The 17,862-nt window shown below is 31.7% G+C and overlaps 1 protein-coding gene across 1 annotated transcript in view; it reads left to right on the plus strand.

Moving 5' to 3' along the window:
* Positions 1-17,029, plus strand: part of LOC141333236 (protein mono-ADP-ribosyltransferase PARP12-like) — an 18,606-nt gene extending 1,577 nt beyond the window's left edge. The window contains exons 2-12 of the mRNA XM_073838202.1: positions 2,313-2,448; positions 2,516-2,885; positions 6,774-6,824; positions 6,893-7,019; positions 9,086-9,251; positions 10,704-10,824; positions 12,125-12,221; positions 12,299-12,374; positions 12,824-12,954; positions 13,029-13,180; positions 14,810-17,029. Coding sequence (XP_073694303.1) covers positions 2,313-2,448; positions 2,516-2,885; positions 6,774-6,824; positions 6,893-7,019; positions 9,086-9,251; positions 10,704-10,824; positions 12,125-12,221; positions 12,299-12,374; positions 12,824-12,954; positions 13,029-13,180; positions 14,810-15,516 — 2,134 coding nt within the window. The 3' untranslated portion in view covers positions 15,517-17,029. The remainder of the gene's footprint in view (positions 1-2,312; positions 2,449-2,515; positions 2,886-6,773; positions 6,825-6,892; positions 7,020-9,085; positions 9,252-10,703; positions 10,825-12,124; positions 12,222-12,298; positions 12,375-12,823; positions 12,955-13,028; positions 13,181-14,809) is intronic.
* The last annotated feature ends 833 nt before the right edge of the window (positions 17,030-17,862 follow it).

The raw sequence follows: 17,862 nt of genomic DNA on the forward strand, positions 1-17,862 counted from the left end.
CTATGGAATGTCCCCACAATTCACAAAAACACCCTTGTGTGTGTGTGTGTGTGTATATGTGTGTGTGTGTGTGTGTGTGTGTGTGTGTGTGTGTGTGTGTGTGTGTGTATGTGTGTGTGTGTGTGTGTATGTGTGTGTGTGTATGTGTGTGTGTGTGTGTGTGTGTGTGTGTGTGTGTGTGTGTGTATATATATATATTTTTTTTTCATTTGCAAGAAATAAATAACAAAAAAAATAAAAAAATAACAGAAGAAAGTAAAAGAAGAAAAAAATAGACAATATGGTCTTCTAATAGTTTAAATCCCTTCAATAAACTATAAAGTCTTCTTCCATTTTTACATTTAAAAGTCAGATTTACAGAACAACCAAAATTCTGTTTGAAAAACAGAAAACAATGGCTTAGTTTTAAGGCACTTGCATTAAAAATATATGATATGGATTATTGTGATGTTTTTATCAGCTGTTTGGACTCTTGTTCTGACGGCACCCATTCACTGCAGAGGATGCAGTGACGCATTCCTACAAATCTGATGCAGAAACAAACTCTTCACCATCTTGGATGGCATTTTTCATTTTCAGGTTCCTTTAACAAAACCAACCAGCTAAACCCATCTGATGTATTTACACTGCAAAAAAATGCTTTTCTATCTTAGATTTTTTTTGTCTTGTTTCCAGCCAGAATATCTAAAAATTCTTAAATCACGAAGGATTTTCTAGACGAGTAAAATTATTTTCTTGTGTTTAAGTGAAAATTAAGCGAGTTTTTACTTGGAGCAAGCAAAATAATCTGCCAATGGGGTAAGCAAAAAAATATTATTTCAAACTGAAAACAAGATTATTTTTCTTACCCCATTGGCAGATTATTTTGCTTGTTTCAAGCAAAAATGCACTTAATTTTGACTTGTTTTTCCTGAAATTCTGAGATATAAACTTGCAATTGTAAGGAAAAAGTCAAAATTGCTAAATAAAAACCAAATAAGATTTTTCATTTTTTTTTGCAAATATGAGTTTATATTTGGCATTTTTTTCCCTCTCAATTCTGACGTCTTTTCTCAGAATTGTTTTTCACAAATTTGCAATTGTGTGTTATAAACTCAGAATTGCAGGATATGACCTCACTATTGCAAGAAAAAAGTCTGAATTGTGAGACATAAACTTGGAATTCTGACTTTTTTCCCCACAAATGCAAATTTGTCACAATTTTTACCTTATTCTCTTATTTTTTCTCAGAATTGTAAGATATAAACTTGCTATTGTGAGAAAAAGATAAAAATAGAATTTTTCTTGCAGTTTATATTGAGCTATTTTGCCTTTTTTTTCTCTCTATTCCGACTTCTTTTCCCAGAATTGTAATATAAATTTGCAATTGCGTGTTATAAAGTCAGAATTGTAGGATATGAACTTGTGATTCTGACTTTTTTCTCACAATTGTGAATTTGCTTTGCTTTAACTTTGACCTTTTTTGCTCAAGTGAGAGTTTATATCGCAATTCTGAGAAGAGAAGTCAGAAAATGTCAAAATTGCAAGAAAAAAATTCAGGAGTTATGGACCTGTATTTTAGCTAAAAATGGATGGATGGCATTTTCGGGTTCCTTTAACAAAACCAACCAGCTAAACCCATCTGATGTATTTACACTGCAAAAAATGCTTTTCTATCTTAGATTCTTTGTCTTGTTTCCAGCCAAAATATCTAAAAATTCTTAAATCACAAAGGATTTTCTAGACAAATAAAATATTTTTTTTGTTGTTAAGTGAGTTTAAGTGAAAATTAAGTGAGTTTTTACTTGGAGCAAGCAAAATAATCTGCCAATGGAGTAAGCACAAAAAAATATTATTTCAAACTGAAAACAAGATTATTTTTCTTACCCCATTGGCAGATTATTTTGCTTGTTTCAAGCAAAAATGCACTTAATTTTGACTTGTTTTTCTGAAAACGACAATATGTTTTACTCATCTAGAAAATCCTTCTTGATTTAGGAAGTTTTAGATATTTTGGCTGGAAACAAGAGCTAGAAAAGCATTTTTTTGTAGCGTATAGTTCATTCACTGTTGCATTTAAATAAAAAAGTTGACGTTTAAATAGAAATATATATATGGCTCATTCCTAAGATTCGGTGCCTTTTGTGTCCCCAGTAAACATCATTATATTATCACCTTAAAATTTTTAACTACATCAATTTTAAAGTTGTCTTTGACATAAATAACACCAAAATGACCTTTTTTAATGATTCTAAACAAATCTGTGGAAGAAATTGAAAGTAACTGCAATGCAAAATCTGTCTGTTTCCCTAAATAAATGTTTTGATTTGCAGACGAGGATGTCGTTTCAGTCACGATCTGCTCTCGGTTCAGAATGCGTTAGTTCTGACCGCTCATGGTCTGGACACACTGGATGTAAAGGAGCTGTGTATTCTGCTCATGCAGAGCGATAACTCGCTTCTGCCAGCGGTGGGTATCTCTCATATTTGACTCAAAGTTCTTGAGTTGAGCCTGACAGCTGGTGTTTGTGTATCAGGTGTGTCATTCGTATAATAACGGTCCGGGGCCGTACGGCCGCTGTCAGGAAGCGGAGAACTGCAAGAGGCTCCACATCTGTGAGAAATATCTGCGTGGATCCTGCGACTGCACTCGCTCTCATGACTTCTACGAGCCGCATCCTCTGAAGACGCTGCAGGACAGAGGCGTCACTCCCGAACTCATGGGCATCATGAAGGAAATGTACTCTAACATCGAAGTCCTCAGGCGTCTTTCCAAAGCATCTTCAGGTCCAAACGCAGCAGGACCGAATCCCAGAAGAGGCCCGAATGCACAGAACCGGAGGCCGTCGACTGGTTTTAACGCAGGAAGAGGACAGGAGGCTCAGAGACCCTCATACAACAACACAGGTAACACAAACATGTTTTTATGGAACGCACTGAATCAAAAATACAATCTCAAATTTGCAAGCTTAAAACTTGCTATTGCGAGAAAAAAATGCAAATGCAAGTTTATATTTTGCAATTTTGACTTTTTCTCACAATTCTGACTTCTTTTCTCAGGATTTGAGATGATTTCAAGAATTTTTGTTGCAAATGCAAATTAGTTTTTTGCAATTTTGACTTTTTTTTCCACAATTTTTGACTTTTTTTAAGATATGAAGATAAGATATGAAGAATATGGGATATAAACTCACTATTGCGAGAAGAAAGTTTATATCTTGCAAATCTGACTTTTTTTCCCACAATTGCAAGTAGGGCTGGGCGATTTGGCCTAAAATCAAAATCTCGATTAATTGAACATTTTAACTCGATTACGATTAATGAACGATTATTTTATTTATTAATACAATTATATTTAATTATATTTATATAATATTTATATATTTATTTTTTTGCCCTTATAGTTCACTGACAAGTTTTGTACAGTAGCTAAATATGCTCACATAAGTGAGAGGTTTTTGAATGAAGGGTGCATTACTTGATTTTAAAATAATTGTAGGAAACACACACTATCTACTATCTATGATTATTTATTGAACATCAGTGTTGAACAACTGAAATTAAAGCACACATTGCTTAAAACCAAAAGTCACATTTTTCTTAAATTAGTGAAAATAAATAACTTGCACTTTTGGAAACAAAATAAATTATTAATATTTTTCATATTAAAAGTAGAAAATAAGCAGTATCTCTTCTAAATAAAAATACTCTTGTATATCCTGTAAATACTTTTTACTGAATAAATACTGTTTAAGCTCTCCATCGTCATGTCGGCGTAATAATGTAACGTAACGGAGCGGGGTCACGAGACTCCACACATGGTAGTGTTTTTAAAGGGAAAGTAATTGAAATAATTGACCTAGAAAAATTTGAACGATTATAGGTTCTGAATGTCGATTTCGATTACTTTTCGATTAATCGTCCAGCCCTAATTGCAAGTTTACATTGGTCCCAGAATTGTGTGTATGAACAGAATTTATAAAGCCTTTTTTCTCACAATTGCAAATTTACATCGCACAATTCAGATTTTTTTTCTTGCAATTTTGACATTTTTCTTGTAATTCTGACTTCTTCTCTCTGAATTGTGATATAAACTCGCATTAAGTGAAAAAAGTCAAAATTGCGAGATTCTGACCTTTTTTTGCATTTTGCAAATTCAAGTTTATATCTTGCAATTTTGACTTTATTCTCTTAATTCTTTCTTCTTCTTTTTTTCAAAAATGTATAAACCATAAATTATTTTAAAAAAATCATAATGGCATTTAAAAAACTTGATATTGCAAAAAAGTAAATTTTTCTTCCAAATGCAAGTTTATATTTTGCAATTTTGACTTTTTCTCACAATTCTGACTTCTTTTCTCAGAATTTGAGAAAATTTCAAGAATTTTTGTTGCAAATGCAAATTACTTTTTTGCAATTTTGACTTTTTTTTCCCTAATTTTTGACTTTTTTTAAGATATGAAGATAAGATATGAAGAATATGGGATATAAACTCACTATTGCGAGAAGAAAGTTTATATCTTGCAATTCTGACTTTTTTTCCCACAATTGCAAGTTTACATTGTCCCAGAATTGTGTGTATGAACAGAATTTATAAAGCCTTTTTTCTCACAATTGCAAATTTACATCGCACAATTCAGATTTTTTTTCTTGCAATTTTGACATTTTTCTTGTAATTCTGACTTCTTCTCTCTGAATTGTGATATAAACTCGCATTAAGTGAAAAAAGTCAAAATTGCGAGATTCTGACCTTTTTTTGCATTTTGCAAATTCAAGTTTATATCTTGCAATTTTGACTTTATTCTCTCAATTCTGACTTTTTTTCTCAAAAATGTATAAACCATAAATTATTTTAAAAAATCATAATGGCATTTAAAAAACTTGATATTGCAAAAAAGTAAATTTTTCTTCCAAATGCGAGTTTTTATTTCGCAAGTTGGACTTTTTTTTAAAATCTCAGTTCTGACTTCTTTTCTCAGAATTTTTATATAGAAATTTGAATAAGTTACTTATTCAAAATAAAATTAAATAAGTGAATTGCAAAGTATAAACTCACAAATGAGAGTTAGAAAGTCAGAATTGCAAGAAATAAACTCGTGATTCTGACTTTTTTCACAATTATGAATTTACTTTGCACAATTCAGACATTTTTCTTGTAATTTTGACTTCTTTTCTCAGAATCGTGAGATATAAACTTGCAATTGTGAGAAGTCAAAATGGCAAGATAAAAAAGTCAGAATTTAATTGTTGTTGCAAATGCAAGAGTATATTTTGCAATTTTGACTTTTTTCTTTAATTCTGACTTCTCTCTGAATTGTGATATAAACTCGCATAATGTGAAAAAAGTAAAAATTGTGAGATATACACTTTTTCGCAATTCTGACCTTTTTTTGCATTTTGCAAATTCAAGTTTATATCTTGCAATTTTGACTTTATTCTCTCAATTCTGACTTTTTTTCTCAAAAATGTATAAACCATAAATTATAAAAAAATCATAATGGCATTTAAAAAACTTGATATTGCAAAAAAGTAAAGTTTTCTTCCAAATGCGAGTTTTTATTTCGCAAGTTGGACTTTTTTTTATCTCAGTTCTGACTTCTTTTCTCAGAATTGAAATTTGAATAAGTTACTTATTCGAAATAAAATTAAATAAGTGAATTGCACGGTATAAACTCAAGAAAGTCAAAATGGCAAGATAAAAAAGTCAGAATTTAATTGTTGTTGCAAATGCAAGTGTATATTTTGCAATTTTGACTTTTTTCTTTAATTCTGATTTTTTTTTCACAGTTATGTATAAATTTGCATTTTGCAATCACATGTTATAAAGGCAGAATTGATATAAACTTGCAATTCTGACTTTTCCCCCAAAAATGCAAGTTTATGTCACAATTTTTTACTTTTCTCTTGCAATTCAGACAGCAAGTCTCAGAATTGTGTGATTTGAGTTATAAAGTCAGAATTGCAAGATATAAACCATCAATTCAGACTTTTTTCTCACAATTCCAAAATTTAAACTTAACACAATTGTTTATATTTTGCAATTTTTACTTTTTTTAAGATAAAAAACTTTTGCAAGATATAAACTTAAACATGCTATTGCACGAATAAAAAAAGTCTAAATTTTTTGTTCTTGCAAAAGTTTAAATTTTGTTTATATTTTTACTTTTTGTTCCCTGAATTGTTATGTATAAATTTGCAAACGTGTGTTATAAAGTCACAATTGCAGGATATGAACTCGCTATTGCAAGAAAAATGACTTTTTTCCTACAAATGCAAGTTTATATGTCACAATTTTTTTCTTACAATTGCAAATTTAATTTACTTTGCCAATTCTGAATTTTTCTTGCAATTTTGACACTTCTTAGAACTTATGAAGTCACGACTGAAAAATTGTGAGATGTAAACTTGCTGTTGCGAGAAAAAGTCTTTTTCTTGTAAATGCAAGTTTTTATATTGCAGTATTTACTTTATTCTCAATTCTGACCTTTTTTATATATCTGGCGATTTAGACAATTCTGAGAGAAGTTGTCAGAATTACAAGAAAAATGTCAAAATTGCGAGAAAAAAATTCTCGTAAATGCGTTTAAATCTTGCAATTTTGCCTTTTCCTTTCAATTCTGACTAATTTTCTTGGAATAGCGAGGCTATATCATGCAATTCTCATTTTATAACCTGCGATTACGAGTATGTATCCTGGATTTTTATTCAGTGGGTTCCATTTGTTTTAAATATGAGATTGCATTTCAAAGAAAAAATTAAAAAGGTGTTTACAGATGTGTGTGTCTCTTTTCTTAGAGAAAACGGAGATCTGCATGTACTTCATCAAAGGACACTGCATTCATGGTGGTAAGAACAGCAGCAGCATTCACTGAATCATGTTTACTGTGAACAGAGCTGAACGCTTGTGTTTCCAGGCTCGTGTAGGAAGGAGCACTCCATTCTGCCCTATAAATGGGAAGTTAAGGAAGGATCCGAATGGAAGGCTCTTCCTGACAACGAGGCCATCGAGAAAGATTACTGCAGTCCTGCCAGAACATACAGGTTAGCAGCGGTTTTTCTTGCAATTTTGACATTTTTCTTGTAATTCTGATATTCTCGGAATTGAGCGGAAAAAGTCAAATTTGCGAGATACTGTATAAACTTGATATTGCAGGAAAAAAGTCACAATTCTGACTTTTTCTTGCAAATGCAAGTTTATATCTCACAGTTTTTACTTCATTCTCTCAGTTCTGACTTCATTTCTCATCATTGTTAGATATAAACTATATAAACTTAAAGATAAAAAGATATAAACTCAAAATTCTGAAATTTTTTACTTTTCTTTCGCAATTCAGACTTTTTCTCACAAGTGCAAGTTTACATTGTCTCAGAATTGTGGGTTTTGAATTATAGTCAGAATTGCAAGAAATCTCACCAAATTCTCACAATTGCACATTTAGATTGCACAATTCAGATTTTTTTTTTTTACTTTCAGTTTTGACATTTTTACTTGTAATTCTGACTTCTTTTCTCAGAATTGTGATGTAAACTCTCAGTTAAGCAAAAAAGGTCAAAATTACAAGATATAAACTTGCTATTTGCAAGACTCGCAATTCTGACTTTTTCTTGCAAATGCAAGTTTATATCTTTTTATCAGTTTTTACTTTATTCTCTCAATTCTGACATTTTTCTCAGAATTGTGAGATACAAACTTGTTACTGTGAGAAGAAAGTCAAAATTGTGAATTAAAAATATGTACAGTATATGTGACAATTTTTGACTCTTCTCTTGCAATTCAGACTTTTTTTCACAAGTGCAAGTTTACATTGTCTCAGAATTGTGGGTTTTGAATTATAGTCAGAATTGCAAGAAATCTCACCAATTCTCACAATTGCACATTTAGATTGCACAATTCAGATTTTTTTTTTTTACTTTCAGTTTTGACATTTTTACTTGTAATTCTGACTTCTTTTCTCAGAATTGTGATGTAAACTCTCAGTTAAGCAAAAAAGGTCAAAATTACAAGATATAAACTTGCTATTTGCAAGACTCGCAATTCTGACTTTTTCTTGCAAATGCAAGTTTATATCTTTTTATCAGTTTTTACTTTATTCTCTCAATTCTGACATTTTTCTCAGAATTGTGAGATACAAACTTGTTACTGTGAGAAGAAAGTCAAAATTGTGAATTAAAAATATGTACAGTATATGTGACAATTTTTGACTCTTCTCTTGCAATTCAGACTTTTTTTCACAAGTGCAAGTTTACATTGTCTCAGAATTGTGGGTTTTGAATTATAGTCAGAATTGCAAGAAATCTCACCAATTCTCACAATTGCACATTTAGATTGCACAATTCAGATTTTTTTTTTTTACTTTCAGTTTTGACATTTTTACTTGTAATTCTGACTTCTTTTCTCAGAATTGTGATGTAAACTCTCAGTTAAGCAAAAAAAGTCAAAATTACAAGATATAAACTTACTATTGCAAGACTCGCAATTCTGACTTTTTCTTGCATCTTTTTATCAGTTTTTACTTTATTCTCTCAATTCTGACATTTTTCTCAGAATTGTGAGATATAAACTTGTTATTGTACGAAAAAAGTCAAAATTGTGAATTAAAAATATGTACAGTATATGTGACAATTTTTGACTCTTCTCTTGCAATTCAGACTTTTTCTCACAATTGCAAGTTTACATTTTCTCAGACTTGTGATAGGAACTCACAGTTGTGAGTTATAAAGTCAGAATGGCAAGAAACAAACTTGCAATTCTGACTTTTTTTCTCACAATTGCGAATTTACTCAGAATTTTTTTTTTTGCAGTTGTAAATTTTTTTTGTACTTCTGTTTTCAGAATTGTGATATAAACTCGCAACTGAGCGAAAAAAGTCAAAATTGTGAGATATAAACTTGCTATTGTGAAAAAAGTCAGAATTGCAGCATTAAACTAACATGAACGTTTATATCTCTCAAAGGGTTTTTACAGTTGCCAAAAATATAGCTTTTAGTTAAAAAAACTAATAAACAAGCCCAGTCCAGGTGACAAAAAGTAACGTAATGCATAAAAAGTAACTGAGTAGTGCATGAATAATTATTCAGTGTTATTATGGTTTTTCTGTCTCTCAAAGCTCTGGAATAAACCCGGTTTATTTCGATACGATGACCCAAGGCTGTTACCACGTGCGGCGTCTGTCGACCTTATCATCGGTTCTCCAGCCCACCTTCATCCTGACCACAGAGTGGATCTGGTACTGGGAGGACGAGTATGGAAACTGGATTGAGTACGCTACAGCGGTACGTGTGTTTTTGCAGATCCTAACTATACTATTCAAGTCTTTTGGGGGTGGTTTCTAGGATAGGGTTTAAATTAAGCCAGGAGTAGGCTTAATCTTATGGAAGACGAGAAATGGCTTAAGTATGAATAAATAAATGAATTAATACATAAATAAATAAATGAATAAACGTAGAAATACATAAATTAATTAATTAATCAACAAATAAATTAAGAAACAACAAATAAATAAACACATGCATGCTGATGTAAATAAATAAATAAATGTAGCAATGCATAAATGAATAAATAAATAAATGCGGAAATAAATAAATGCAGATATGCACAAATGGTACAAAAAGAGCACAATTAAAAATGACACTTTTGACAAATTTATGTATTTATGCATATGTGCATTTATTTATTTCCGCATTTAATTATTTTTTATTTAGTTTTTTTTCTGAAAACAAGAAAATAAGTTTTATTCGTCTAGAAAATCCTTCTTGATTTAAGAATTTTTAGATATTTTTGCTGGAAACAAGACAAAAAAAATCTAAGTAAGAAAAGCATTTTTTTGCAGTGAGAAAACTGCACACATCAGTTGCCGAATAATAAAAAAAGGAATCTCTTTGTAATAAATTCTTGCATAAATTATTGCAAACAGCTGTTGTCAGTTTTGCTAAATTATAATTATTATCAATTATTATAATATTATACATAAATCAAATGTTTTAAAGAGACTTGCTTGTCATGGTCAGTTTACATTTATTTATATTTATATAGCCATTTTTTTTTTTTTACCAAAATCACCAAAGCGGATTGTAAAAATAAATCTATCTGTATTGTTTATCCTTCTGAATTTTCATTAAAAAAATAAATAAAAATACATTAATAAAAATATGTGTTTACTCTTACATGTTTACTCAATTATTTGTATTCCTAGAAATTATTATGAGTAAAATTTCTAACAAAAAAAATTTAGAAAACCAGGGTGACTAGGAACATGAAATTATCCAGCCATGACTTCCTATTTCACATGAATATAAATAGGAAGGAACATAAAGGCCAAATTCCGTCCATTGTCATCACAATGAAACAAAACAAAACAAAACAAAACAAAACAAAGAATGTAGTTGTGTTGTGCAGCAACAGATTCATGAGCTTTACAAAATATGAAACCATTTTTCCACCATTAGGACAATAATTCCAATTCCAATCAATAGGAAATGTTACAATTTGTTAAATATACCTAAAGACTGGAAACACAATCTTAATCTGAAGTTAAACCTGCCTCCTGAATTTAGTCCTGAAGTATAGTCTTTCTCCAGGAAATCAGCCTATATTCAATTCTGGACTAGTCTAAGTCTAACCTTCAAACCTGTTTATCTAGTTTAAAGGGCCATTTTAGTCTAGTACTAGGCTTAATTTCTGTTTGGGAAGGCCTTGATGTTCTATTTTTTCTCTTTGTTGATCAGGACGGAGGTCATAGATTGTCCTCTATCTCCAGTACTGAGCTGGAGCAGAAGTATCAGGCCGATAATAACGCAGCGGTGGAGTTCACAGCCGGATCACAGACATACCAGCTCAGCTTCATGGGTTAGCTAAAAAAACTCTGTACATTTTGGAGTGTGTGAGTGTAATGTTGTTTTGTTATTGAGTACGTCACTCAATATGCAAAAACACACTTTGGGTCTTGAGAACCCAAAAGCATTGAGTGTGTGGTGAAGCCTATTAACCTGTTTAATCCCACATTTTTCGATACATGAAAATATCCAAATCATTTGTCATTAGTAACCCTTTGAAATAATCAATAATTATTTTTGGATAATTTTTTTGAAAAAGTGTGTGGAAAAACTTTGTTTTATAATTGACCAGTGGGATTTAATGGGTTAAATGCAGTTAAAAAGCCATTATAATTCAAGTTAAGAAAGCACAAAATATTCCTGTAGGTTTTTATTTTTTTATGTTCATAACATACGAGTCATAGAATTTTATTTTTATATTATATATAAATATTTAAGAAAAACTATGGATGATTGACAAAATTCCCTTTTTAATATTCATTGTATTTATTGTATATTTAAAGATATTTTATTATAAATTATATTTGCTGAATTTAAATAAACAATTTTATATATAATTTAAATTATATATTTTATTTAAATATATGAATATTTTATTTATTATTTATATTACGTAACATATATTAAATATAAATTTGTCTATATTATTTATTTATATATTATATATAAATGTTTAAGACAAAATATTGATGATTTACAAAATTCCCTTTTTTAATTATTTATTTTATTATTGTATTTTAAATATTATATTATGCATTAATTGTATTTTCTGAATTTATATATGCCAACATTATATAACATGTATATATATATATATATATATATATATATATATTATATAAAATATATTAAAATGTTTTTTTATCTATATGAAATATCTTATATGAAATATTTATATTACATAACATATATAAAATATAAATTATACAATTATAATTTATATAATTATAAAAATCAGAAAGACAGGATCGTAAAAATAATCTGTCATAATCCATATACATTTAATAGTTTCAATCAAAGCTAGAGCAGAACATTTGTGTCTCGGAGCAGCACTGCAGTGTTTTATTAATAAATGAATCGAATCATTTGAGTCAGTGATTCAGTGATCCACTCATAAAGACAGACACTTGCTTAGTTTCAAAATGAATCAGCCGTTTTGAACGAATCATTTGAATGAATGATTCAGTGAATTGATCATATTTTTACATCCTTATTAATTAAATATTGTAAAATATGGTCAACATTGCACACCCCTACATACGTTATACTTATAATAGTCTTCACATGTTGTCTGAACTAATCTTGCTCCTCAGATATGATCCAGACAAACAAACAGTACACAACCAAAAAAGTCGTCAGACGTCGTCCCAAGTTTGTGTCGTCAGCTGATGTTCAAACAATCAAGACAACGTAAGAAAACACTCCTCATTCTTTCTTAAACTCTCTGAAAGCTGTATGATGGAAAAACCTCTTGTTTTTTTTCTCAGTAAAAGGACGCCTAACAATTTCAAGGCTTTGCCGGTTCACTGGGATAAAGCTCTGACTCCTGAAACCGGATACAAGGTGAGTGGAATCGTTTATCGCACTGCAGAAAATGCTTTTCGTACTTAGATTTTTTGTCTTGTTTCCAGCCAAAATATCTACAAATTCTTAAATCAAGACGGATTTTCTAGGCGAGTAAAAATTATTGTCTTGTTTTCAGAAAAAAATGGTCAAAATTAAGTATGTTTTTGCTTGAAACAAGCAAAATAATCCGCCAATGGGGTGAGCAAAATAATCTTGTTTTCTGTTTGAAATGGGATTTTTTTTCTTACCCCATTGGCAGATTATTTTGCTTGTTCTAAGCAAAAACTCACTTCATTTTGACTTTTGAAAATAATTTTTACTCGTCTAAAAAATCCTTCTTGATTTAAGAAGTTGTAGATATTTTGGCTGGAAACAAGTTGGAAAAGCATTTTTTGCAGTGCGGTCACTTTCTGATTCTTTCCGTTTGTTTATACTGTTTCGAACAGAGGGTGTCGCTGCAGAGCGTGTCAGCCGAATACACCAAAATCAAAGATCTGTTCAGTTCCACTATGTTCGGCTTCAAAATCCTGAAGATTGAGCGGATCCAGAACAAAGCATTATGGGAAGTGTATCAGTGGTAAGTCCACATGACATCTAAACTTCTGGTTTGAGATCAAATACAGCACGTCTGATGTTTTACGCCACTTGTAGGCAGAAGGACTGTATGAAAAAGAACAACGGAGGCAGAGACGTGACCGAGAAGCAGCTGTTCCACGGCACAGACGCCAAGCATTTAGACGCCATCTGCCACAACAACTTTGACTGGAGGATTTGCGGAACTCACGGCACGGCCTACGGAAAAGGTGGAGCTCAGATGAGTTTGTCTCTTCGTCAGATCTTGAGAAATCACTTGCTCATTCCAGCATTTGCTCACTGCAGTCAATGGGTGCCGTCAGAATGAGAGTCCAAACAGCTGATCGAAACATCACAAGCGTGTTTACACCACTGAATAAAAAAAAAAAACTTTAATAACTAGCTTCTTTTCTCAGAATTGTGAGATATAATTTGCAGTTTTGATAAGAAAGTAAAAAAATTTTCCTTTCCTACAATTTGGACTTTTTTCTAGATTGCACATTGATATAAACTCACAATTGAGCAAAAAGAGTCAAAATAGCAAGATAAAAAATATGTATATGTGACCATTTTTGATCTTTCGCTTACAATTCTGACTTTTTCTCACAATTGCAAGTTTACATTGTCTCAGAATTGTCATATGAATTATTATAAAGCAGGATTGCAAGAAATAAACTTGCGATTCTGACTTTTTTCCTCAAAATTGTGAATTTAGATCGAACAATTCCGATTTTTATTCTCGCAGTTTTGACATTTTTCTTGTAATTCTGACTTCTTTTCTCAAAATTGTGAATTTAGATCGAACAATTCCGATTTTTATTCTCGCAGTTTTGACATTTTTCTTGTAATTCTGACTTCTTTTCTCAAAATTGTGAATTTAGATCGAACAATTCCGATTTTTATTCTCGCAGTTTTGACATTTTTCTTGTAATTCTGACTTCTTTTCTCAAAATTGTGATAGAAACTCACAACTGAGTGAAAAAAGTGAGTTTTTTTGCAAATTAAATTTTTACTTAATTCTCTCAATTCTGACTTTTTTTCTCAGAATGTTAGATATAAATTTGTTATTGTGAGAAGAAAGTCAAAATTGTGAGATAAAAATATGAAAAATATGAATAAATAAATAAAAAATACTTTCAAACAACTGCAAGTTTACGTTGTCTCAGAATTGTGATATGAAATTTTTCTTGTAATTCTGAATTTTGAAATTAACTCGCAATTGAGTGATAAAAGGTAAAAATCGCAAGATATAAACTTTCTATTGCAAAAAAAAAGTCAGAATTGCGGATTTATGTTTCAATTCTGACTTTTTTTTGCAAATGCAAGTTTATATCTTTATGTCAGTTTTTACTTTATTCTCTCAATTCTGACTTCTTTTCTCAAAATTGTTAGATATAAGCTTGCTATTGTGAGAAAAGTCAGAACTGAGTTTTAAATTCCAGTTCTGAGATAAAAAAGATTGTTTGCAATTTTGACTTTTGACTCGCAATTGCAAGAGTATATCTCCAATTTTTTTACCTTTTTTGCTCAAGTGTGAGTTTATATCGCAATTCTGAGAAAATAACTCAAAAGTCAAAATTGCAAGGAAAAAATTAGAAATTACAGACTTGTATTTTAGTTAAAAAAACGACTTGATGGATTTGTTTCAGCTTTTGTCTTCTCAGGATTACTGTGATGTTTTTATCAGCTGTTTGGACTCTCATTCTGACGGCACCCATTCACTGCATGATACAATTCTCCAAATCAAAGACTCACTACATCTTATCAGTTGATCTAGTCTTTTAAATACAAGTGACATCCTTCCCCGTCTTGATGTTCTTAGATGTTCTTAAGTGCCCAAACTGTGTCTGGTTTTGCAGGTAGCTATTTTGCCAGGGATGCCAAATACTCTCACAGCTACACCAAAGACTCAGGCACTCGCACCATGTTCGTGTGTCGCATCCTGGTCGGAGACTACACCAAAGGTGAATCCGGCTTCCTCCGGCCTCCATCCAAAGACGGAGGAGACACCATCTTCTACGACAGCTGTGTGAACGACGTCTTCGATCCGTCCATATTTGTAGTGTTTGAGAAGCACCAGATCTACCCCGAGTATCTCATCGAGTACAGAGACTCCAGCGGATTTGGTTCACCGACAGTTCCTGCGGTGGCAAAACCATCAGTGCCAGTGAGGAGACATGTAGCTGTTCCTGCAACTCCCTCACACACCCCCTTCTACAATCCCCCCACAGCTGCAGCTTCTTCACACTCCTCCTCCTCCTCAAACACCTCTTTCTATAAACCCTCCTCAGCTGTGTCATCTTTTAACACCTCTTCATCAAGCGCCTCTTTCTCCTCCTCAGCATATGTTTCTTCTCCCCCACGATCCTCTTCCTCATATGCCTCAACATCTCCACGATCCTCTTCCTCATATGCCTCAACATCTCCACGATCCTCTTCCTCATATCCCTCATTGTCTCCACAATCCTCTTCCTCATATGCCTCAGCGTCTCCACAAACCTCTTTTTCAAGTGCCTCAGCGTCTCCAAAGTCTTCAAAGTCAGACAATCCGTGCATCATCTCCTGATTTTATGATCAGGCACCATGCAATCACACTGTTTGCTTTAGAGGAGGCCAGAAAAATGTTAAAGGGGTCATCAGATCAAAGTCTCTAATATACTTTGGTTGAAAATTCTCAAAAGTAGTGTAAAAAAGCACCCTTTTACCTTGTCAAAATCAGCTCTGTAAAAAATCAACTCATAATACGTTATGGCCCTTTAAATGCAAATGAGCTCTGCTCGCCCCGCCCCTCTCTGCCTGGGATGGTGAGCTATAATGTTAACTTTAGACACTTTTATCAGTGAAACTTGCCAACAAGCACATTATTAAGAAAGGCCATTTGCAAAGATGCATTAAAACCCTTATCCTCACTTCTGCTGTGGGTGAAGCTGCATCACGAAGGATTCACACGAACATAAACGCATGTGTAGATCGGGATCGGCTCTTTCCTTTCAAAAACAAAAGTAACGTTAATCTTCTGTGGCTCAGATGTCGAGAGTAAATGACAACTGCTATGTTCATTATTACATCCTCAATCATTAAATTAGAGTCTTCCTCTGCACCTGAGTCACACAATGGCGATCGTATTCAGACTGTTTCAGCTCGGTGAGGGCGGGGCTTAGGTAGGTCGCTCATGTCAATCAACTATCGTGGGAGGAGCCTCTGTCTGTGTGTCATCACACCCACAAGAAGCTTTTCAAAAGGGGATGTTACTTTTAAAGTTAAAAAAAACACCACTGGGTGGATTTGTATCATTGTAGGGGTGGTTGTGTTCACAAACTGACAACACATTAATGTTCAAACAACATGGAAAAGTTAGTTTTGCATCTGATGACCCCTTTAATTGTTATAATCGAGTTATAAACATTATACAATAACCAAAAATGCCATAAAAACAATGTATTAAACTCTCAGGTTAGTATCACGATGAAACTGGAGTAGCGACAGATCTGTAGAAATGTAACAGATTATCAAAAAAAGAAAAAAAAGTAGGGTGGGGCTTGATTCTGTGCATCAGCTGTTGATTGGATGTTGGGATGTGGGCGTGGCTCTCAAAGGTGAATGCAGATGAGCGTGAGCTTCCAGGGGGCGGAGTTTAAGAGGATGAAATAACTGGAGGTTGTGGCTAGAAGGAATACAGCTAATAATTAATTAATGAATTAATGTAAATACAGTAATTATTGTTGTTCAGCGTGACAAAAATGCCTTCTAGCCTCAATTGTAACTGGAGAAAAACCAATGCTTGACTGAAACATCCAGTTGTGACTTACAAAATCATAACTAAAAAAGATATCAAACATGCATTTGGAAAACAGTCAGGGTGAATTTATATTTCATGCCAGCTTTAATGGCAATGTATAATTTGTCTTGATCTTTACTTGGATCTTTGTAATGATCTCAATATTTGAGATACTTGTCACAATAAAGCTTTCCCAATACACAACATTAACGAAATGCAGTATTTTTTCCCCCACATTGACCTTTTTGCTATAATCCTTAAATATAGACTAGTTGTTCTTCATCGATGTGAATGGCTGCTTGAAACGACTCACTATTGATTTTTGTTTTCCAAATCTCCATGTGTCTATTTATCCTACATGTTTGGTGTCAAGTATTTTGTGCAATGATTAAAAAACTATAATAAATCCATGGCTTTATGCTGATTGGTCCATAAAGCTCTAGAATGTGTTCAACAAATCAATCTTTTGTAATTTTATAATGTTGTGGACGATAACCCAGGTATCAGGAATGTTTTCACAATTCCCGCTAACGTTTTTTAAAAGTTAACAAATGTTAGGACAAAATGTTCTTTAAATAATGTTTTATAATAATAATAAATACATAAATAAATTCAAATAAATGTAAAAATATTAAAAATAAACGTCAATATAGATATATATTAGGGCTGTCATGAAAATATGTGTTCACTGTGTATATATATTATGTATATACACACATACATGTAAATATATTTAAAGAATTTACATGTGTATATATATATATATATATATATATATATATATATATATATATATATATATATTTTACATAATTTATATTATATATAATTCTAAAATATTTCCTTAATATATACACGTGTGTGTGTATTTATATATACATAATAAATACACACACACACACATAGTATGTAAACAAACTTTTATTTGGGATGTGATTAATTGTGATTAATCATTTGACATATATATATATATATATGTATGTGTGTATATACATAATAAATATATATAGTAAACGTATTTTATGTAAACATTACCTTTTATTTTGGAGGCAATTAATTGTTTGACAGCCCTAATACATATATATATAGATGTCTATGTATATATATATATATATATATAGGCCTCTATCTATC

The sequence above is a fragment of the Garra rufa genome, chromosome 4 (assembly GCF_049309525.1).
Source record: "Garra rufa chromosome 4, GarRuf1.0, whole genome shotgun sequence".
NCBI lineage: Eukaryota > Metazoa > Chordata > Actinopteri > Cypriniformes > Cyprinidae > Garra > Garra rufa.